Below are 23,047 nucleotides of genomic sequence, written 5' to 3' on the forward strand. Positions count from 1 at the left end.
ATATAAAACATTTCTTTCTTAGAATGTTTTCTTATCTTATCCCGCAGTATTTACTCGCATTTTCGCTTATTATTGGTAACCAATTGCAGCAGTTACCAGTAAAAACAGCGGCTGGTCAATGATCATCCCATGCCTCTTGCTCTGCCACCTTGTTCGCATTCACTGGAATGCCGCCGTTAGTTGTCACCTCCAGTTACCCAGTACTCACCTCAATCACACACCGCTGGAAATACACGGCCTTGGGGATTCCCCTCCACGCCCCGCGCGGCGGGCCTTCCCCGTCGTTCCCCAGCAGTCACGTGACTTTCCACCAATCAGGGCCGCTGGACGAACGCGAGAGCGCCTGCGGGTAGGTATCGGATGACGCATGGAGCGGAAGGGTGCTTCTTGGGTGCTTCAGAGCAGCTTCAGAGCCTTCAGAGTTCCTGGGACTGCGTGAGGGCCTGGTTGTCATCGTCACTGCTCTGCGCTCGCAGCCCCACGGAGCCGGAGAGGAGGAGTGGAAGCTTTGGCACCTATTCAGGTAAGTTCACGGCGTGGCATCACCATCGTGATCATATTGGGGCCATTCCATGTCAACCGGGACAGCCAAAATCGGCCACCTCTGCGATTTTGTTCAAACTTGGTATACTTATTGGCTATTGGGTGAAACCTCTGAGGGTGAAAGGATTTTGTCATATGCCCTCGGGCTACAGAGATACCAGCCGCTAAACTTCTGCTTTTTTGTCAGAATCGGACGTGTATTGCAATCTTGAAAAATCTATAGCTTTAACATTTTTGAAGCTATTAATTTCAGTGGCGGATCCAGGGGGGGGGGGCAAAATGGGCATTTGCCCCCCCCCCAAACGGCATAATTTTTACATTATGACGAGGACGTTATTATAACATATGGACGAGGCATGGAAAGAATCGATAAATTGTTATGGTTTCCCCCCCCCCCCCAAAAAAAAAAACTCTGAGCTGGATCCGCCTCTGATTAATTTCAAACAAACTGAAACGTGTACAAAGAGTTATACTAGCTAAATTGGGCGATTTTTACATTTTTGATAATTTTGAATTTATTTTATTTTGAATTAATTTCTCAAAATGTAGTTTGTGACAATGGGTACCATTCGATTTTGCTCAAATTTAGAGATATTATCTTTCACTACACGTAAGACACACGTAATGAGAAAAATTAAAGTGCGGCCAACGATAACTTTGGATGATATAGCAACAATAAGTGCAGCGTTCACGCGCAGTGGAAGGGAGCGGATTTCGCTAACCCCACCTGTTTTCCGCTGATAATTCACGCCGTAATTATTATATTTACGTATACGTAAAATTTTTCGTACCTGTCCAGAATTCAATTGCAAATCTTCCCGTGCAAGCAACAGGTAAATCGGTCCACAACTTTTCTAGTAATAGCGGTGTAAAGTCAAATATCTTGCCTGAGCTGTACTTATGCACTGCACACCTGTCAACGAATTATATTTTATGGCGGAGTTTGATCAAGAGGCTCTCTCTTTCTCTCTTTTTCTTTTCTCTTCATCTCTCTTTCTCTCTCTCTCTCTCTCTCTCTTTCTCTTTCGTTCTCTCTCTCTTTCCCTCTCTCTCTCTCTCATCCTTATTTTTCTCTCTCCTTCTCTCACTTCTCTCTCCCTATTTCTTTTCATGTGAGCTGTCAGCTGTCGGCTGAATTACCTGTCCTGACCAGCCAATTCCTCCCCTCTCCGCCCTGCCGCCAGCGGTGACCTGTCTCCTTTGCTCGGAAAGCATCCGCGCCACCATGGAACTTCCGACCGACCTCCCACCTGTCCGTCGGGACACGCACTTTCAGTGGTCGGCGCTAGTCGATGCTCTGGTCATTGCGAGCATGGAACCTTCTAAACCGGTGACCTGTCCGGTGACGTCACGGGAGCGTTCTAAACGTCCGTTGACGTCATCTGGGAGTAGTGACCCATCTAGTGACACGCAGCAAGACGTGGATCAGCACTCAGCGACCTCTGAAGGTGACTCGGACTCCTCTGAACGGGCGGCGGTTGGGCCATCCGTTCTGGCACAGAGATACGACCTTAAACGTAGGGCACAGAAGGCTCGAAAACTCCGAATGAAAAATATCAGCAAAACTCTTCAAACAGTGAAAACTCTTAACAATGAGTATGTTAAAACAATAGAAGAGCAAGCGAAGCAAATTTCCGAGCTTGAGGAAGCGGCAAGCGTGTTAAAATGTCGAATGGTCGAAAGTGAAGATAACTTTGACGAAATAAAACGATCGATGCTGTTCGCTGTAGAATGCAGCATCTGCTGCTGTGTCTTCTTAGAGCCTGTGACGCTCAACTGTCGGCACAGTTTCTGCTGGACCTGTCTGAAAGGGGTGGAGGAAAATTCAGAGCTCCGTATCGGCGGAGGACTGGCCTGTCCGCTCTGTCGCACGCCAACACGAGATGCGTACCGGTCCGTCGTACTGGACGAGCTTTCCGAGATAATTCGGTCGTGGGAGGTGAAGGCGTGCGCTAGTCACTAAGTCTGGCAGCGGGTCGGATCCCAACAGTGTTGTTGCCTGATGAGGTTGGGATGACGGCGCTAGTGAGCCACTAATCCACTCTGAGTCATAGGCACAGATGGGTGCCGAATGTTAGGTGTTGATTGCCAGACAGCCGTCATTTCCGACAGTGTTGGGATCCAATTTAATGCGCAGAAAATGATATTCCAAATGCTTTCTTGTTGCTCTCTTTAATTGGCAATGTGTGCCATTGTCAATGTTTGTTGCTTTCTGCTCAGACTTGCTCCCGAATTTTAGAAGTTCGGCTGCCATTTTTTAGGAGTGCTACCGTATAACTAGGTGTATAAGTGACTTATTGTCTTCGATGTTCTTTGCTGTGAACTGTCATTTGAAGAAGGTGGTATGATTTCAACGAAAAGTGTCCATTTTCAATGATTTCATTAATTTGCACAAATAACACACGCTTATTGTAGGCTATACAATACTGCATTTATTTTTGCATTTTAACGGTAACAAATTACACTTTTGTATGTATAGATGAGAATCATGATAGCGGACTTTTCACCTAGGAAGCTGTGCGTCGTAATACACTCAGACCCGGGTCAACAGGTCATTCAGGTGACCTCAAGTGACCCCCGCTGCCGGCAGCTAACGGACTGAGCACGACTCATTATTGAAAACGGTCGGTGTAAACACCGCCATTTGAGCCAACAAACGAACACGCTTCGGGTCCACCATCGTAAATGCACTCGACATTATTAATGTCATACAACGTAGCGTTGACATCTTTTCGGCACTAGCGCAAAACACTGCTATAACAATGCTTTCAACAATGCTTTCAACAGCGTACAACACGGCATAAATATAACAACGTAAAAACAGTAACAAATATAACAACAACAACACTGGAGCGGCCGCAGGGCAGTGTGTCGACCCACGCCTAGGGTTTTCCCTCGGGTTCTCCACCGATGCCTGTGAGTCTCTGAAGCTGGACCGCGGGCTATCGGAGGAGCAGTGTTACTCGATACCTGCACAGGTGAGGCGCTACCCACCGGGACACCCGACAGTGCTGGTGGTACTTTGTGTCCATTGGTCACTTGCCCAATCGACTAACTTCACTTCACACGGCGGCCCCATGTCTGTTTGCCGAGCCAGCTGACCACAGCAACACAGAGGCCAATATGTCAGCCTCGAGCCATGTCCTTAATGGTATAAACAAATGTCCTGGCGTCAGTTGTATCATGTTGGGTCAACACCGGACGAACTAGGGTGGCCTCACCTATCGATCCAGTTCGATTGATCAGAACATCAGGATCTGATCGCCTGATCTCCGCTAGATTTGGATCCCGTTTGCCGGGGTATCGTTCCTCGCTGTGTCTCGAGGATCAGAGGAATGCAGCTAGTCCGGCCAAGATTCTGTCGTAGAAAATCCGCACTTGCCGCTACTGCAGTATATACCATAGGCGGGTCTCCGCCTCTGTCCACATCCTCTCGTGGCCAGGCCCTTGTCGGGCTGTTTGACCAGCAGCACTCCAGTCTCCAACTGGGTGACGCTCTACCTATCTCCGGCGGTGGAAGGCCCTGCCTCCCCCTCCACAGTGGTTTTGGCCGTGGTGGAGGGAGGGATGGTGCCGCCACTGGCCGCGGTGGTCGGCGCGGCGGCGGTAGTGCCGACCACAGACCCCTCACGAATCTGTTCCGCTACGGGTCCTCGCTGCTGCGGCTGAGGCGAGGACGGCTCCTCGGCCGAGGCCAGGCCAGAGCGGTGTCCGAGCAGCGCGCGCGGCCGCGGTCCTGACGGCAGCGCGGAGCCGGCGCGCAGCACGTACGCGGGGAAGCTGGGCCGCGGCGGGTACTGGCCGGGCCGGAGCAGCCTCGGCGGCCTCACCGCCTGTCTCGGCCGTGCTATCTGCGGCGAGAGCTGACGGATCGGCGGACGGCGCAGCACCGGCCGCAGCGGCGCCGGCGGCGGCGCCGACGACGGAAACAGACTCTTGGCCATCCGCTTGAACGAGGTGATGACGTACTTGATGTTGTCGGCAATCACCTGCGCCTGGGCCTCCGTGTCCAGCGGAGGCAGAGTGACCGGCACCAGCGTCTGGTCGTCCGGGTTGGTCTCGATCACGGCGCTGCCGTTGTTGAAGGCGTCCACCCTCCTGTCGAGCCGGTTGGAGACCACGCCGACCGAGTTGAGGTCCAGCGCCGCCGCCGTGGAGGAGCCGTTGGACGCGCGCCGCTCGGCCGGCGGCGTGGTGGCCGCCGTGGTCGGCGCCGTGGTCGTGGTCGTGGTCGTGGTCGTGGTGGTCGTGGTGACGCGCAGCTGACACCGCGGCCCGCCGAACCCGGCCGGACACGAACACTCGGCCTCCGGATCGTCGTCGACGATGGTGTTGCGGCAGGTGCCGCCGTTCTGGCAGAAGTCCGGCGTGTGGCCGCACGGGTCCACAGCTGGCCGGCGAGAACGAGGGTCGTGTTAGAGTGGATCACTCAAAATTACCGAGGTGGCCGAGATAGCCTTACAGAAACGGTGGCTCACGCATGACCAAAAATCACGTCATAAGCATACAATTTCCAATTAGCTGAACAGAATGCAGTTAATCTGTTATCGCAGCTTAGACGATTTTAATTTTAACCAACATTCAGTGTTTCAAGTTCAATCAGCAGTAACAATTCAAGGAGTAACACCACCGAGCAATTTATCGTACAATAATAGATAGTGTTTGTTTGTTTCGTTGGGTTAGGCCCTTTCGGCCAGGGCTGCGGAGTCGATGGATTTTCGGCGACTCCGACTCCGGCTTTCAAAAACCAGCTCCGACTCCGACTCCGGGCAGAATTGTTGACTCCGACCGACTCCAACTCCCGACTCCGACTCCGCAGACCTAGCAGGGCTGCGGAGTCGACAGATTTTCGGTGACTCCGACTCCGACTCCGGCTCGGGTTTCTAAAATCGACTCCGACTCCGACTCCGACTCCGGTCACAACTGTCGACTCCGACCGACTCCGACTCCGACTCCGACTCCGACTCCGCAGCCCTGCTTTCGGCTATTCAACAAGATAAATAGACAAGACTATTCCAGAGCCGGGAGGATGATGGGAATTTTGGGGAGACATTGGTCTGGGCAGGCACCTTAGAGTCGCCGGAACTAAGCCCATCCGAATGGACAGGCCGACCAGCCCCCCAAGCACTCTCTGCACCAGACTATGGGCGTGCTCCCTCGGGAGCAGCGGTGCCGCTCACTCGGGAGCAGCCCGCATGAGATAAAGCTGCCTGTCCAGCCCGGAGGGGGGTTGCAGTGTGGAGGAGAATGATTTGAACATCCTGAGGATAGGAGCGACGGACGGGTGGATCACAGATCTGCGCCGCCATGGGCCTGTTAGGCGCTGGATCGACTCACGTTTGTCGCAGAGGAAGCCGGTCCAGCCCTCCTGACAGTTACACTGCCATGGCTCCGTGCAGTTTCCGTGCACGCATCCGGGGTACGGGAAACACGTGTCACAGTCGTCCCCGTGCCAGCCGACACGACACCTGACGACACGTGTGTCACGTGCTGTCATACACACAGTCATAACAGCCAACGATCGGCGGGCGACGACGCATCGTGCTGTGGAAGCGACTTTGACAGGTAGCGCCTCTAGCGGACAATGACGAAATGAATGCGTTCGCCATCGCTCATAGGTGGCGGCAGGAGTAAGCGCCTGAACTTATACTGTACCGCAAGGCATCAGCGTTGGAATGCTTATTTTTATCGCATAATTTGCGCCAAAGTAAGAAGAGCAAGGGAGAAAAAATCGGCGGCTAATGATCCACAATAATAAGCTCTACGACAGTTTAGCAAATAGCGCTCCTGGTCAGCTTACCTGCACGTCCCCGGCTTCTCACAATAGCCGTGATCTTTGCTGCATCCCTCCGCACAGACGGCTGCAAAACAGGCGGACGACGCGATCAATAATTGTAATTGACTGTGCTCACTAGCGATGGAAGTTAGGGATTTTGTATACGTGAGGATTAAATAGCAGAGTTAATGTGTACCACATTCCAGCCCATTTCTGAAATAGTTCTTCAGACACCTCAGTGCTGGGAAAAACCTTTCAGCTGAAGCGCCGAAACACAGCGACATTGTACACAGTGTGGTCTGCGGAAAAAGCAATAAGCATGTCCGTTTCTACATGCTGGGCTGTCATTCAACAATATACAGTTTATGAGCGGACGTAAAATTCACCTTATCCGTATAATGGAAATCAGATGAAATGGTAACCTTTTGCTCATAACTAAAGTAATATAATTGGATTTGGATTTGGATTTTGGATTTGGATTGGATTGGATTTGGATTTGTTTTTAGCTTTCTTTAGTTATGAGCAAAAGGTTGCTATTCCATCTGATTTCCACTATAATCATAATCATGCTCAATAAAACGTTTCACATCATTCAATCATTATCCGTAATAAAGCAATGTCGATTAATAGCGTTTGCAGTAGGGTGTTGTTTCATATAGCTAAAACAGGAATAGCACGTTGTATTTATTCCCAAATCCCCATCATGTTCACCTAATACTTCTCTCTTTTCCCTTTTTAGACACAATGTCATCAAACGGCGCCAGTGGGAGGGATCGACAAGCGGAGTTGGACCGACAGAAGTGGTCCAGAGGTGTTCGCTGGACCGACGGCGAGTCGCCACCACCGGGCAGCGGCTGCTTCGCCTGGTGCTGTGGAGGCAGCGCTTCCAGAGGCAGCACCAGCCGCTCTCACAAGATCACGAAACGTCGCACCAGTTCCAACTGGAGCGGCGGCGGCGGCGGCGGCGGCTGGTGGGGTGGAAGCTGTGACGGCGGCGGCGGCGGCGGCGGCGGCGGCGGCTGGAGTGGGGGTTGTGACAGCGGCGGCGGTGGTGGTGGCGGCGGCGGTGGTGGTGGGGGTTGTGATGGCGGTGGTGGGGGTTGTGATGGTGGCGGAGGCTGCTAGTATTAGTGGCCAGGTTGACTTGAAGCTCAGCAAACTGAATTACCGATATCGAATGAAACATGCTTCGTCATCATCACCATTTCACCTCATGTTATCTCTAACATCACCTGTTCTACACACTACACAGCATATGTCTTGTAAAGCACATCGTTCTAGATACTCCATGCCGCTTTATAATGACCCGCATTTCAGTCATATTGACGATGAAATGATGGCGATGATGTAGCGGTACAATCTCGTGTGTACGGGGACCCGCAGTTGCTACTGTACACGAACCCCAACTATAGCTGTCTGTCCTGTCCAGTAACAACCGACAACATTGATATCGACTGCCGGTCCCTGTACAAGAGCAGCTGAGGTTTTCTGTGCATGCCCTCTGACAGCTTATCGTTGTTCCCTAGGGAACCTTCCCAGCACCTTCACAGCTGTGAAGGTGCTGGGACAATTTACTCAGGGTCGCTGTACAGTAGCAACTGCGGGTCCCCGTACCATCAACTCTGTCTCGTCGTTTAATGTTCTAACGGTTCTTTTATAATACATACATAAATATACAATATATTGCAACACCTTGTCAATGCATGCACTTGCCAGACTGCACATATACGGCATTTCTGACCGATCCGCAATCACCCTATGTTGTTACTAAATCATCTGATCAGCATCGTCAGCTATACAAACCTAATAGCCTACCTTATCATCTATTTTTTCTGCGTGAGATTTGCTTGCTTTATACGTAGTCTTTGATTAAGTCTTTGATTAAGTCTTTGATTAAGTCTTTGTTTGCTTTGTACGTAAACACAGAGGAACCATACTAATTGCGAACGTCACTTACCGCTCTCGCAGAAGAAGCCGGTCCATCCTGGCAGGCATTTGCACTCGAGCGGCTCCTCGCAGAAGCCCTTCACACACCCAGGCATCACCTGACATTCGTTGCACGTTTCTCCCGACCAGCCGATCCGACACCTGAGATAGAATGGTGCATCATTACTTTGAACTCGTTTGTGTATAGGAATGTATAAAAATACCCGTACTTTTGTTATACGTGGCTGATGAATCAGGTAGGCCTCGGGCGCTTGTACGGGTGGAAGGAGGTGGGCCCTTGATTTCTCTATGGGTGAATAACCAGGCAGCGGGCCAGCAGATGATCAAATGGGACACATTGGCACGGACACCGCTGGGACACGGTAACTGAGAGGATGACGCCGGAACAGCAGGTGATAAAATGGGACACATTGACACACATGATTCCATGGGAACATCAGCATTTGACCGGTATGGTAAAGATTTACCATCCGCGAGCAGTAGGGACACTCACTTGCATTCGTTGGGCTTTGAGCAGTATCCCTTTGTGCCGTCACAGCCATCGGCACAGACCGCTGAAAACAGAGGACAACGTCAACTTTCGCTATTAACCCGCGCCCTGCTGGGGGGGTGTTTGAACACCCCCCCTTGTGGTTTTTCGCGAATATCTTAAAAACGGCGGCGCGGAGCGCCGCCGTTTTTGGTACACCTTATCATACATCAATTCTACACATGTTGTGAAAATTTCAGACCAAGGTCATTCAAGGTCAGGTCACCAGGTCACTTGAAGTGACCTCACCTCATAAAAAGTTTCAATGTCTGTCATAGCTACACCGAGTGACCGATCGCTTTGAAACTTTCAGCGATTGCTAAGAGCAATAGCATGTACAAAATGTATATCTCAGAATTTTGATATCGATGACCTAAGGTCAGGTCAATTTTGCGACCTCCCCATTATAAGTCAATGGGAGAAAATTGAAATGCGCCTCTTTTGGACGAAAGACATTATAAACACTTCCTAACACTGAATTACAAGTGGTTTAGACACACTGAACATGACAATGGTGTCCGTGACCCCTGTTTATGCCCTGAGGTCATCTTAGGTCACGAATGGTATCTAACAGTTTTTCGCAAATAACTTTTGATAGAGGCATGCTAGAGCGATGAAAACGCCTTAGATGTGTTCAGCTCGACGATACGGATCGACTGATATGCAACATGACCCTTTCCGGTCAGGTAATGACCTTGACCTGAGGTCAAATTTTCAAGTTGACCTTTCAAGGTCAAGTTATAGTTCATTCGATGCGTCTTGACGAGAGGAACACGATGCCGGTAAAAGTAAGCTCGTACAAGGCTTGGGTCAAAAGTTATTGCAGAAAAACTGTTTCCGAAAAAATCGACTATTTTTGCAGTTTTTGCCCCCTGCAGGCAAAACCGTTGACGTTAGGTCAAATCTGAGAGAATTACTCAGAAAGGGCGTTAATAGGGCTATCGAATGCGCTTTTCCGCGGCGCTGTAGCTCTATTGGTTCCAGAGTTATGCGTTGGCTTCTTGGAAATTGTCGACCTTCGACCTGGAAATCGGCGAAATTTTGCCTTCAATGACCTCTGGTGACCTGACCTTTGACCTGACCAAAAAATTGACCGAAGTGATTTCCTCATTATTTTTGACGCTCTTTCGAACGCCGCCTTCCGCGTATCGCTACGTGGCCCAGGAGCCGAGTTAGAAGGGGGGTGTTCAAACACCCCCCCCCCCCCCAGCAGGGCGTGGAAATCCAGGACCCCCAGCAGGGCGCGGGTTAATTCCTGATATGCACCCTGACTGGTTTTGCTTTATTTTAACAAAGTTTTTTTTTTGTACGGGAGAATATTAGTTAGTATATTTGAATAGGGTGCACGTAAATTAGATATTATGTTTGTAGGGTGTTCGACGACTCTTCAAACCTCGTCATATTTTGCAAATCTTAGCAATAATTCAGTAGGTATATTGAGGTATCATTCCTTGGCATGTTGATTTGCATTGCTACCAGCGCGACGCAACTCTTTCACACTGCTCAGTTTCTCGTCGAACGTCATTCTAGCGATGAACTGACCGAGTATTCGTCTCTAAGGTTTGCATCTCTAGAGCAGAAGCCGCGGCGCGTGCTGGGCAGTCGCCGATTCACTTTCTCCCGAGGATTTCGCTGCAGCGGGGTTTCACGGGCGCGCGGCCGCGGCAGCTCTGAGCGGTCGGCACATGACCGTCGGTCGTCGTGGCGCGACCCCCCGCCCCCCGCTGGGCATACAAAGTCCAGAGCACAGTGGAACCCACAACCCACAACTGTGACACCGGACTAATGGAGCGTTCATTAATCGCTGCCGAACAACACATTCGGACAGTAATCCTATACGCTATGCTACATCTATTCAATCCTGCCGACGTAACGTAAAAAGCTAATAAAACGTAAAAACGTAACAAAACGTAAAAAGATAACCATGAATCACGCAGCCGAGGTGTAAAATATATCACGCGAGGTGCCTAGCGGAGCACTCACGGCGTGCACTGCGGCGTAGTGCGGCGCACTGCGGCGGACACGTCTCGTCACTCCCGACTCGTCACTGCACGAGCACCGATCCGTGAGCCGTGACCGGGGCGGCACAAAGGCACGACCCCTCCGCTCGGCAGTGCGGCTTTCTCTGCCGAGCTCACCGAGCCAGCCCGTGAGACGTCGGGGATGGGTGAGGTCGCGCGCACTGCAGGGTATAGCAGTGCCTCTATAGCACGCGCGGGGCGGCCGGTCGGGGATGGGTGAGGTCGCGCGCACTGCAGGGTAGCGCACGCGCGGGGCGGTCGGTCGGGATGGGTAAGGTCGGCCCGCACTGGATGGTGGTTCGGGTGGAGCATTGGTCTGAGGCACACGTCTAGCTAGCTCGCTACGATGGACAGTGTGTGCGATGATAGGGCAGGGAAAGTGTTCGGTCCCTCAGTCGCCTAAGATAAGCAATGACCAGAGGTAACTAGCCCATTCAGCAATGCTAATATAACTATGCCTCCCTTCTACAAACATACCTGTTCGGATATCTCGTATTCAAGGACCATTTTTCTTAGACTGAATCATACATGTATGACTTCAGGCAGACTCTGCGTCACAGTCCGTGAAAACATTATGCCTTCCCTTCCCACTGCCATACAGGAGAGCATGTGCGGTAGCCCCTCCCCCCTCCCCCGTGTTTCCGCTCTGTGACGAAATGAGCCACCCCTATTCCCTGTCGGCGGCGCGGCGCGGTAGTCGGATGACCGGCGGAAACGTTGGGTAATGGGCCGGATATCCTCCCAGTTCCATCAGTCGCCACAATCGTCCCCGGACTTACGGCCGAGCGTTGATCTGATAACGGATCTCGGACTGAGTCAAACGGGTCCGGCAGGTCAGACAGGTCAGACGGGTCAGACTGGTCAGCCTCATTGGGTGCGGGCACGCTTCCGCTACTAATTCTACACGATATTGCGAGGGGTGAGCCGTACTTTCGCTTTCAACCAGAGGACAATGTGCAAAGTTGGCGTCATCTGCAATGTGCACTAATCAGCAAGGAGAGCGCAGAAGTGACAATAGTTAGGTAAATGGAAACCCACTCTGGCATTCGCTGATGACTATTCGTCCATGGTGTTGCCGATTTTTTTCTTTTTGCATATCAAGAAATAGTGCACCGAATAAGTGATAACTTTTCGTTGATCTGCTTGACAGAAATTCATGTTCGTAGCACGAGAAATTTCAATCAGGCTCGACACAGCTGCATGGCAAAGCAGCACATTGCATTGGTGAAACAGGACGCTGCTTTTGCGAAATGAACATCTCAAAGGCTCTCTAGCAGCTGGCGACTACCTCTCACAGGACACTGCATTCCCGACCTCCCTCCCTATAGCATATTCAGCCGGGTGGCTTTCACCTCCGCCGTTTGACATCCGTGACCGGGCCTCGGCTGGGCGACAGGCCGGTGACATTGACATCATAGCACACAAAACCGGGATACGGCTCGGTGGCCACTGGCGCGTGCTCACTTTCTACTGTTGGACTTTGTCATCGCGGCTCATTTGAAACACAATGCGCGCCGGCATTGATGCCGTTGGAGACGGCAGCTTTCTGCCGCGTGATTTTCCATAGTTGTGAGGTTTTCCGGAATTTGCGGGAGCTGGTCTCCTTAGTTAAAGGAAAAGGGCCACCTTTAACCCGCGAGTTGCTGGGGGGGGGGGGGCGTTAAACGCCCCCACTTTTTTCGCCGGGCCATAGCATAAAAACGGCGCGCCGCAGGCGCGCCAAATTTTGGGTACCTGTAGGGAATTGATTGAAGTTTATTGTGACAAAGTTTCAAAAAAATCAGTCGGAAAATTATTGAGATATCGAGGTTTTAGTGACGTCATGATTTCTGAGTTTTCGACCAAAAACGGCATATGTTCAAAAAATCATATAAAATCACAGAATAGACATACAGACATGCTGTAAACGCTATTAGACTGCCAATACCATGATCAATCAAATGGCTATCTTCGATTATTGATTATCGTTCCGCATTTTCCATAATCTTGAACTGAATCTTGGCAATTTTTCGTGACTACTTCACGACCATGATACATGAATTTCTTAAATTGAACTTTTTGAGCCAAACACGTACACATATGATAAAATGAATGTCACCATCGTGTTCTACGCCCCAAATTACCTATAAAACATGTGTCACAGGCTGCGAATATCAGTTTTGATTTTCGGGGATATGTGCCTACCCGGTTGACCTGACCTTGACCCTGACCTATGCTTGACTGACCCCTACATGGAGCTGACACTCCTGTAGGCATTATAAGATGGATTGTGCACCGTTTTGACAGAGTTTATGGCGAGAGGCGCCCATTGCGAAGTCCTGAAGTCCATGCTACTGAAAGCCCGATTTCAGGTGTTTGACCTGACCTTGACCCGACCTGTGACCTCAAAATTCAACTTTAAAGTACTCATCTGAAGCGTCTCGTCGCGCTCTTTCGTTTGCCGCCTCGTGCGTTTCGCTGCGCCTATTGGTTCTCGAGTTATCGGCTGGGGGCGTTTAACGCCCCCCCCCCCCAGCAAACGGTGGGTGGCGAAATACCCCAGCAACTGCCGGGTTAACATGGGGATTGAAACTGAGATAGCCATCTTGTAGCCCGTGTCCGAAAACCTATCTATGTACCTCCTTACGGCCGATTTCGGCCTCCATTCGTAGTTATCGGCAATTTTAAAAGAAAATACGCCAGGAATGCGTCCTTATCCCAGGAATGCGTTCTTATCCGACAATACAGCCACCCGCGGCGAGGCTTTGGTTTTTTACCAATCAGCTCCAACCAGCTCAGCTTTAACCAATCAGCTTATCTGACACAATCCGACGAGTCTGTCTTCTGAACGCTGATTGGCTTGAGTGTGACGTCATCGCTATGCCATCATACAGTAGGTGGCGTAGAGAGTATCAACATAGTACCAATATGTTAAATAGTTTTAAATACTTTTTCGCGAATTGTGCACTTCTGGCACCAGTTTTAAAAAGAAAATGAAAAATAATAATGTCAAAATGAAAAACAACGATATCTTCATATTTCACGAAGGTGGCCCTTTTCCTTTAACTAGATGTTCGATCGTAACCTTTTCCTTTACATTGATTGTTCAATGAATTGATTATATGCAAACCCAAAAAACCTTGTCACCACGAATAATTATCAAAAAAAATGTCTGAGGGACCGTTCAAGAAACTTACGCTGATTGCAGAACAGGCCTGTCCAGCCCTCGTTGCAGTGACACTCGAAGCTCTTCTTGCAATGCCCGTTCATACATCCGGGCAGCTTGACGCAGTCGTTACACAGCTCCCCGCCGTAGCCTGAAATGGACGGGTGTGTTTATACACCGCACTGGGACAGATCGCTGGGGCAGGTAAGACCACGTCACCACACCCTTGGATGTCACTGCAGAGGACATCTGCGAGGAGAGCAGAATTAGGAAGCTACACCATGGGAGATATAGCATTGCAGCTAGGCATTAGCCGTTTTTACGACGGGCTAGTTATCCGGCGAGTGCACCTAACTTGACCAAATCTGCACCTAATCTCTTTTACATTAAATATCTTTATTTCATGAATTTATTTCAGTGTTTTAATCGATGATACTCTCTGATGATATGACAAAGCAGGCATATAAGCAATAAAGCAGTACATGAAACCCCCTAGCTGATAGCTACTAAGAGACACACTGAACCTAATTTGACCAGATCTGCAACTAATCTGCACCAAATGTGCACCAAATGTGTACCAGATGGCCGTCGTGAAAACGGTTATTACCGTCGTATGAAACGATTTATAGCGAGCAATCCATAGACAAAATTGTTATTAGCGTAACAACAAGTACATGCTACTAGAAAATTAACGTATTTAATCATACATTTACACCGTTGTATGGCAGATCCTCTATGCCGGCACGGCGGTCAGCTACATAGGTGTGCACAGTCGTGCCAGTGTCGCTTTCTCACCGATTTTGCAGATGCACTCGTTGGGCTGTTTGCAGTAGCCGAGCAGCGGGTCACAGCCGGCCTTGCAGATGGGCACGTCACACACATCACCCGTCCAGCCGGGCAGACACTGGATGAGCCCGTCCGGCTGGCACTTGTAGTGACCCTTGGTCTTGGCGGCCGCCTCGCATGTCTGAGGAAAGATCAGGGAGCAGTTTATCATTATTATTACCATTATTACTTCGCTTATTTCCACTAACCACTTATCACTCCATGTTACAGTCAGTCACATAGAAACAGTACCCAGAGGTGAGTGATATATCAGCTTAGTTTCAGTATAGGTATATTCGTGTTTTCTTTTTCGACGATTTCGCTGGGTCACGTGTAGTGAGCCGTGAGGTGATGTTGAGCGAGTTAGCCGGCACCGCACTTATATGCTGTTTGATGAATTTTGTGCGTGTAAAAATACATGATTTGGAAAAAAGCTTCAGTAGGTGTGTTTTTGCCTCAAGTTCGTCCCGTAGCTCAGCTGGTAGAGTGTTTGGCTCCGTAGTGAGAGCCTAGAATCGAGTCGCACCGCGGCGCTCGATTTATAGGACTCCTGTTAAGGGGGTGGTTTGCACGATAGGAGGGAGCAGCTCCAGTTGAATTGGACAAGCCGTGTCCTGCCCGAAAGGACACGCTAAGTTTGACACCTTAATCCTGCTGTTAACCGGCATTGTATGGGTAGGTATGGGACCTTTAATTAGTTTTAACCCTTTCGCAGCTTGGTTCATTGACCCTTCGAGCCGGGAAAACTCGCGAGTGATTTTCTTTATCGAAGGTCAAAGCAGCACAACTCGTGAGCGCACACGCACACCTCAACTCCAGTTACTACGCATGTACCGAAACAAAATTTCCCCTTTCTCCAGCCTCCGTTGCACACAACTCCAATCATATGACGTCACCCAGACCAGTGTGACGTCACGCCCGGCGGTGAGATGACGTCACCACCAACTGGGTCAGCGACTGTGGCTTACGTCACCTGCAGCAGCGGTGGTGGGAGAAATCGGCCCAGAGACCGACAGACAGACAGACGAACGGCGCCACTGATCAGGAGAAGGCACCGGGCTTACGAGCACAAAGAACGCTACGTCGCGCCGGCGGGACAGAGAGCGATGGGACGGGACAGGGAGGAGTGGGACAGGATTAAAAGGGACATGTGTCAGTGGGACAGGTGCCTGATTGGGAATGTGTGAGTGGAAGAGGGGGACAGCGAGGGGGAGGAGTGGGGCAGGGTTAAAAGGGACATATGTCAGTGGGACAGAGGTAAGTGGGACAGGGAGGAGTGGGACAGGGGTGGGTATGATCGGGTATGAGTCGTTTAGTGGGACAGATGATAGTGTAATCGTAGTAAATGGGGGAGGGACTACAGTAACAGGGACAGGGATTACCGGGACAGGGACTACAGGGACAGGGATTACCGGGACAGGGATTACCGGGACAGGGATTACCGACAGGGACAGGAATTACAGGAACAGGGATTATTGAAACATACCGGGGGAGGGATTACTGGTAAAGACAGGGCAGACATCGCCAGGACGTGAAACCAGTGATACGAAGACTACAGCGCACAGAGGCCAGCAAGGACTACAAAAGGTTTAGTCTCGAGTCGTCAACGTAACGGAAGCCTTGGCCACGGCACGAGTCATGACCAGCAGTGCATAAACATCAACATTGGCTTCAGATCAGGGACACGAGGCCAGTATTTCCAAGCGGAACGACCTGGTCAGCGACCGGCCCAGTTCTGAACTGACTATAGCTGATTCTCGCCAGCCACTTGTGAAGACGACATCGGCGCGGCGATGCCTTTACGGGCTGCACAGTGCTCACGATCAGGTTGTCACCAGCTGCAGACTGTCATATAGAGTCTAACTCAGACCGAGTAGCTCCGATCGGGGACGCCAGTCGCCGGGTCTGCCCGAGGTCCACCGATGGAGGCCAGCCAACCCTTGAGGCAGGCACACCGGAGAGGAATCGGGGTCAGCGGTCGCTCCGGCGGACGGCCGAGCCGACACGATGCCTATGTTCGCTTCCTGTAATCAATGGACGCCGTAGTGCCCCGGAGAAGGAGCCAATTGCGCACGGTCTATTTAGCCCTGAGAATGGGCGGAGCGGGAGCGGAGCGACTCCAGTGATAGACAAAGGGAATGTGGTAAACAGGATGGGGCTGGAATTAACAGGAATGCTTCAGTAGCGGTGACGCACCGGCGCACGGTCGGTCCGTGACGAGCGCGTACACGGTGGAATGTGATATCTGACCTCCCAGGGCAGCTCGGGGCGACTGGGCAAGGCCGTATGGCGGTGGGAAGGACGATATCGCCGCTCCTTGCAACGTCAAGCGCGAAACAGAGAATAGAAGTTAGGACAATAGAAGAACACATCCACCTCACCTCATTGTGTACTGCGTAGTTCCTAATTATTTAGCGTAAAATCATCTCGTGAATCGATCATATCAATTCGTCGTGAACCGTCACATACCTTCGTCGGTGAGAGATAGGTCAGGTTACCCAGTTACAGCCACGACTTCTTGGTCAGCAGCCAACGACAAGCCGGTCACGGTGAAAGCCATCGAATTGACCCACCGCAAAGGTGACACTGGTCGCCGAAGACCACAGCTGAAGACGTCTCAGTTTGCATGGGGAGGGGGAGGGTACAACTGCAGTACCCGGTGCCGCTGAAGCCTATGCTCAGCCCAGTGCGCGCGCGCGCGCGCGCGCGCGCGAGAGAGAGAGAGAGAGAGAGAGAGAGAGAGAGAGAGAGAGAGAGAGAGAGAGAGAGAGAGAGAGAGAGAGAGAGAGAGAGAGAGAGAGAGAGAGTCAATGCAAATATCTCCACCAAACTATCTCGCCCACGAACCCGGCACAGCCAGCGAGCTCCCGGCACCACGCGATGACGGGTGAACTTCCGCATGGTCCCCGCCCCGCCGCGCCGCCGCGCTCACCGCCGTCCGCCTCCGGTGGTGATGGTACTACCGCCGCTGTGAGAGGAGGCGGGCGACGACCGCACGCGGTGAGACAGCGCGGAAGTCGACCCGTCCCGTGCCGGGAGAAACTGGTGTTGAACGAGCGGGAGCAGCGGCCGGCGAGCAGCACTGCCGGTGTTGCTCAATTCCCCTCCGGCGGTTACATTCTCCTTTCCGGCCAAGGCGAGAGAGGAAGAGAAAAACGGGTCTGTTGATACCCAGCTGCTGTTTTGAGATGTTTTTTCAGCTCACATCAAGTACAAGAAACGATTATGTCTATTCTTGTGCTTCGATCGGCTTGCAGATCATGGCAGCGACCTTGCAAAGGTCGAGCATTCTTGCTTGAAGCCATTTAGCACAGGGATCCTGTAGCTGGTCGAAGCGGACCATCTCAGGAGACAGAGACACATATCTGAGAATCTGACGGACGCTTCCGGAACTGCCGCCGGAACTGGACCACTTCCGGTGGTTCCCAGCGATGCGGCGCAGCGCGCGGATTTCCTCCCACACCGCACAGACCAGCGGCGGCTCGAGGCGGAAGCCGCCGGCGCTGTGCGGTCGGAACTGAGCTTCCGGTGACGGGAGCCTTCCGATCATCCCTCAAACGGGTTAGGTGTTGCACTTGACTGGTTTATCATTTCAGCTACAGTTAAAACAGGATGAAAGTGAACTGGACAGATTATAATGTAGGCGGAACTATGTGAAACAGGTTGCTAACAGGTTGTTAAACAATGAACCAATTATTACACTGGTGATGATTAACCTTATTCCATAAGGGCTACAATCTATCGAAGGATGAGCGTTTCAATGATGTATAGCCAAGTCACGAATATGTATGATATCGCCTACTTGTCTTTTTCTTCTAGATATTAAAACGGCAACACACAGTGCGGCAAAAGTTAGGTAGTCAAAGCAGACTTGTGCCAAGATTCCAAAAAGATCCGAGATCCAGGATCTGCAAGATCCAAGATCCGGGATCTTGAGGGATCTTGGATCCAGCACTTCAGGTTTTGCCGAGGGATCTTGGGGATCCAGGACTCTGGTCATCATTTTGTGGAGGGATCCTGGGGATCTCGGATCCTGGCTTTTGATTTTGCCGAGGGATCTTGGGGATCTTGGATCCTGGTTTTGGATTTGTCGAGGGATCCTGGGGATCTTGGATCCTGTTATTTTAGCAGGAATATTTTACACACGAGTCTACCATGATTAGATGCCTACAAAACCTATCTATTGCTAGCACATTCAAATCTCCTGAGGATGAATATCTAGCCCGGAAAACCAATTTGTGCAAAACATTAGCATGTACAACTGTTAAACTCACTTCATACTGGAAGGAGGGCATACTCTAATAACTAAGGTGTTCAAGGCTTCAAAGTATATATCAGCATAAACACTACTTAGACTTTGTGAAACGTACTAACTATTAACTGGATTATTTGCCAGCTGACGTCGTATGGTGGCGCTAGCAGAGCTTGTTATATATCAATGATAGATATAAAGTTTGGTCGGTATCAGTTTGGCATTGGTCTCGAAAATTTCTTAAATTTACATCACAAACATGTAGGTACATAAAACATTTCTGAGATTTACATCACTAGCATTACATGTCCATTTAGTGCTTCTCCAGGGCTAGAGCTGAGTAAGTTGCAGTCTGCTGTTGCAAATCACAGATGAATCATCCTAAAATCATGGTTGCGCGTTGGATCTTGGGGATCTTGGATCCTGGAAGTCTGATCTTGCGCGGGATCTTGTGGATCTTGGACACTGAAATTTTGATTTTGCGTGGGATCCTGGGGATCTTGGATCTTGCAATCTGATTTTGTGTGGGATCTTGGAGATATTGGATCCTGAAATTTTGAAATTGTGTGGGATCTTGCGGATCTTGGATCTTGATTTTTGGTCGAGGCACAAGTCTGAGTCAAAGTAACCTGAACAATCATTGCGCACATGCCCGGAAATTGTGCTGGCATAAAACAAATACCGGGTCAGTTACGTTAAGTAAAGTAGACCTGAAACTAAAAGTTCAGAGGTCACGGCAAATCTCGCACGGTACGGGTTCGGTTGTTGGTGAATACATTAACGCCAAAAATAATCACAAAGTCGTGGTTTTGCACCACAGTTTTTGTCATGCTCAGGTGAGTCGAATTATATAATTTTGTTCGGAAGAGGTCAACTTTAAGTGATACACTGACTTCAAGGTCAAGTCAAAGTCACTCAGGTCAGGGACTTCGTGGTAGTAGGTCATGCTGCACGTCATTAAATCGGCAGATTGTTTTGAGTCCATTGGTAACCTTCCCGACTCAGTAGGCCCGGGCAGCGCTTGTCGAACAGCACTGCGGATCTGAAGGTTGGGACTTGAATTGTGAAAAACCGCCCGCCCGCCGCAAAATGCAAACACCGCAAAACGCACAAAACGCACGCACAAAACGCCAACGCAAACTTTACAAAAATAAACAATCGCCCGCCCGCCGAAAACCGCAGAAGAAAACGCAAAAAAAACGCCGCAACAATCAAAACCACGCGCATCGCACGCACGCCAACCGCCAAAAAACGCCCGTCCGCCGCAAAACGCAAACACCGAAAAAACAAACACCGACGCCGCAAAAAAACACCCGCATCGCCCGCCGCCAACCGCAAAACGCAGCAAAAAAGCGGTCGCCCGCCGCCAAATGTAAACACCGCAAATATACGTCCGCATCAACCGTTTGCCCGCCGCCAAACATAAACACCGCCGAAAAAAACGCCGGCATCGCACGCCCGCCCGCCGCCAACCGCAAAAAACGGCCGCCCGCCGCGCCGCCAACGCAAACACCGCAAAAAAAACGTTCACATCGCTCGCCCACCCGCCGCCGAGCACAAACACCGGAAAAACGCAAACACTGCCGCAACCGCCTCTGACAGCTTCGTAACATGTTACGAAGGCACCAAAACTACTTCGTAAATGTTCAAATGGTTGCTAAATTCGAAATCAGCTTCAAAAACTATCCTAGAAACATGTAAAACTCGAAAAAGTGAACCGAGGTCACCAAAGGTCAATGACCTGACCTGACCTTCAGTCCTTCAGGTGACCTTGACATCCACCCAAATGCATGGGAGCAACATCAAATCACATGTTTGAACTTTAGAAACCACGAAAAGCTTGCAAACGCGCGGCTAATGCGAGCCGACATACGCCGAATCGCGATTCAAGCCAAACATGGTCTCGGAAAAGAGGTCACAGGTCAAAGGTCATTTGGGTCAGGGTCATGAAATTTTCAGGGTAGGTGTAAAATGGATCAATGCGAGGGTACTGAAAGTTTCGTCGCGATCGGTCGCTTTTTACGCGAGTTATTCGCGAAAAACCATAGGGGGTGCATCAACTGTGCCGGCGAGGGTTAACGGTGCATTAATTCATAGGCGGCGGAGCGGGGAGGGCACTGAGGCACCGTGCCCCCTTTGATTTGGGAATTTTAACATTAGCCCTATGGGCGTTGCATGGAAAGAATGGGACCAAAAGTCGGCAGTGCCCCCCCCCCCCCCTGCTTAATTGAAGGTGTTCCGCCGCTACTGCATTGGGAAGCTATACCTAGAAACATTTTATCAGCGCTTGGTACAAAGCCATTTAGCTTGTGAATTTAGTTTTTTAAGGGAAATGCTGCTCCAAATATGTGAACAAAAATATTTTAATCGAGATCGATCAAGACTTTACTATCGATTTTCTGTCACACTAGTGGACACTGGACAGTGATCCAGATCGGATGTTACAGCATCAATGGACAATCACTGATCTAACTGATGCGTGGCATGATGGTTGCGCCTGTATTTCAGCTTATCTATTTCAAGTAAAAAAATTTCCAATGAATCTTATATCATATATGATATTACTTAGCCCAAAACATTTCGCATCGTGAGCTCTTGTCATGAATGAATAATGCTAAACAATGGATTAAATGAAAACAGAAAGTGTGCATGAGGGCGGTATCATAAATTTCACCCGCAGTGATAATCCCTTGACCACGAACTTCCCACGCCTGATAATTATGTAGCGTAACATTAAATCTTCTGTTTGAATGCATAGTATGTGGAATCTTAACTTCATCGCGTTCCAGCTCGTTGAAATATTTGGAGACCGCCAACCTCACACGAACGCATATCACTATCAGTCATACCGGGCGAGAATTACGAGCAATACGCATGCTTTTGTTTTTCCATCTCAGTTTCCACTCCAGAACAGCCGGGGGAGTATTTATCTACCCCAGCCGTACCCTAGCCTCTGTCTGCCCCGCCCTACCGCAGCCTGTATCTAACCCGCCGTGTTCCAGCCATGGTCTACGCCTACCATAGCCCGGCCTCTGTCTACCTGTAGCCATACCCCAGCCTTTGTCTATTCCAGCCGTATATACCCTAGTTTATGTCTACCTCCGCCGTATGCTTCGATCTCTGCCCACCGCAACCGTACGTCAGTCTATATATTTCTACTCCGCCGTACCTTAGCCCGTATCCTCCATCTACCCCTTCGTTCCCAGCTTCTCCGGCGGCCAGCAGGTGCGTGTGTCAGTCTGCAGCTGCGGACAGCGCGCTGTATGACTTCAAATTGACCCACTATCACCCGGATACCCTGTCCAACTCTGCAGCACCCAGCCCTGCACCCCCGGCCGAGTATGGCCCGCTAGACAGAGCCCTCGCAGCTGATCCCCGGTCCGACCGGCGCGCGACTCAGAGCCGGAGGAAAGTGAAACCCCGGATATATGCGCCGGGGTGTCACGCGTGGGGCGCCCGTATTGGGGGAGACTTGCGGTACTTACCAATCGAAATTCGGCGGAGGCAGCTCCAACGAGCAGGGAGAGGACTGCTACAGTCCACATTTTACACAGTTGATGTCCCTCTAGCGATTTGAGAGACCACCGAGGTTCTGGCTCTTCTTCAAGCCAAACCGCACTTCAGACACAAGTCTGCATGTTGGCAGTACCGGACTCTCACAACGTTCCAATCACAGCACTTCGATCACACTGCAGGCTCACACAGACACAGCCGGGCTCCACCTTCTCCCTGTTCAGCTCTCCGGCACCGACTCACAGCTGTCCGTCGTCGCCACCTCCAGCACTGTCGTCGCGCGCATGCGCCCGCCGGAGAAAGTGCCTGCCCCTGGCGACCTGGATCGGCCCGCGACGGTGCCGGCCGCCGGGCAGCGCCGCGCCAGTGGGGGCGGTCGCCGGCACCGATTCGCCGTCTATAGATGAACGGAGAGCGACCCGGCACGGCGGGCCGTGACCCAGCGACCTGCTCGGAGCGCTGCCCGGACACCAGCTGCCTCGGACGGCCTTAGAGG

The 23,047-nt window shown here is 50.9% G+C and overlaps 1 protein-coding gene and 1 long non-coding RNA gene across 2 annotated transcripts; one reads left to right on the forward strand and one right to left on the reverse strand.

Moving 5' to 3' along the window:
- The first annotated feature begins 244 nt into the window (after positions 1 to 244).
- LOC122393890 lies at positions 245 to 8,002 on the forward strand. The gene is made up of 2 exons (XR_006258770.1): positions 245 to 523; positions 7,059 to 8,002. It is a non-coding gene; the product is annotated as an uncharacterized LOC122393890 (long non-coding RNA).
- On the reverse strand, positions 2,950 to 22,883 carry LOC122393889 (protein serrate-like). The gene is made up of 8 exons (XM_043390330.1): positions 22,524 to 22,883; positions 14,757 to 14,928; positions 13,993 to 14,112; positions 8,760 to 8,820; positions 8,277 to 8,407; positions 6,344 to 6,404; positions 5,881 to 6,011; positions 2,950 to 4,933 (listed from the first exon to the last, which is right to left on the reverse strand). The coding sequence occupies exons 1-8, from the start codon at positions 22,581 to 22,583 to the stop codon at positions 4,041 to 4,043; spliced, it is 1,629 nt and encodes a 542-aa protein (XP_043246265.1). The 5' UTR covers positions 22,584 to 22,883; the 3' UTR covers positions 2,950 to 4,040.
- Between the last annotated feature and the right edge of the window lie 164 nt (positions 22,884 to 23,047).

The sequence above is a fragment of the Amphibalanus amphitrite genome, unplaced genomic scaffold, assembly GCF_019059575.1.
Source record: "Amphibalanus amphitrite isolate SeventyFive unplaced genomic scaffold, NRLGWU_Aamphi_draft 000561F_arrow, whole genome shotgun sequence".
Lineage (NCBI taxonomy): Eukaryota > Metazoa > Arthropoda > Thecostraca > Balanomorpha > Balanidae > Amphibalanus > Amphibalanus amphitrite.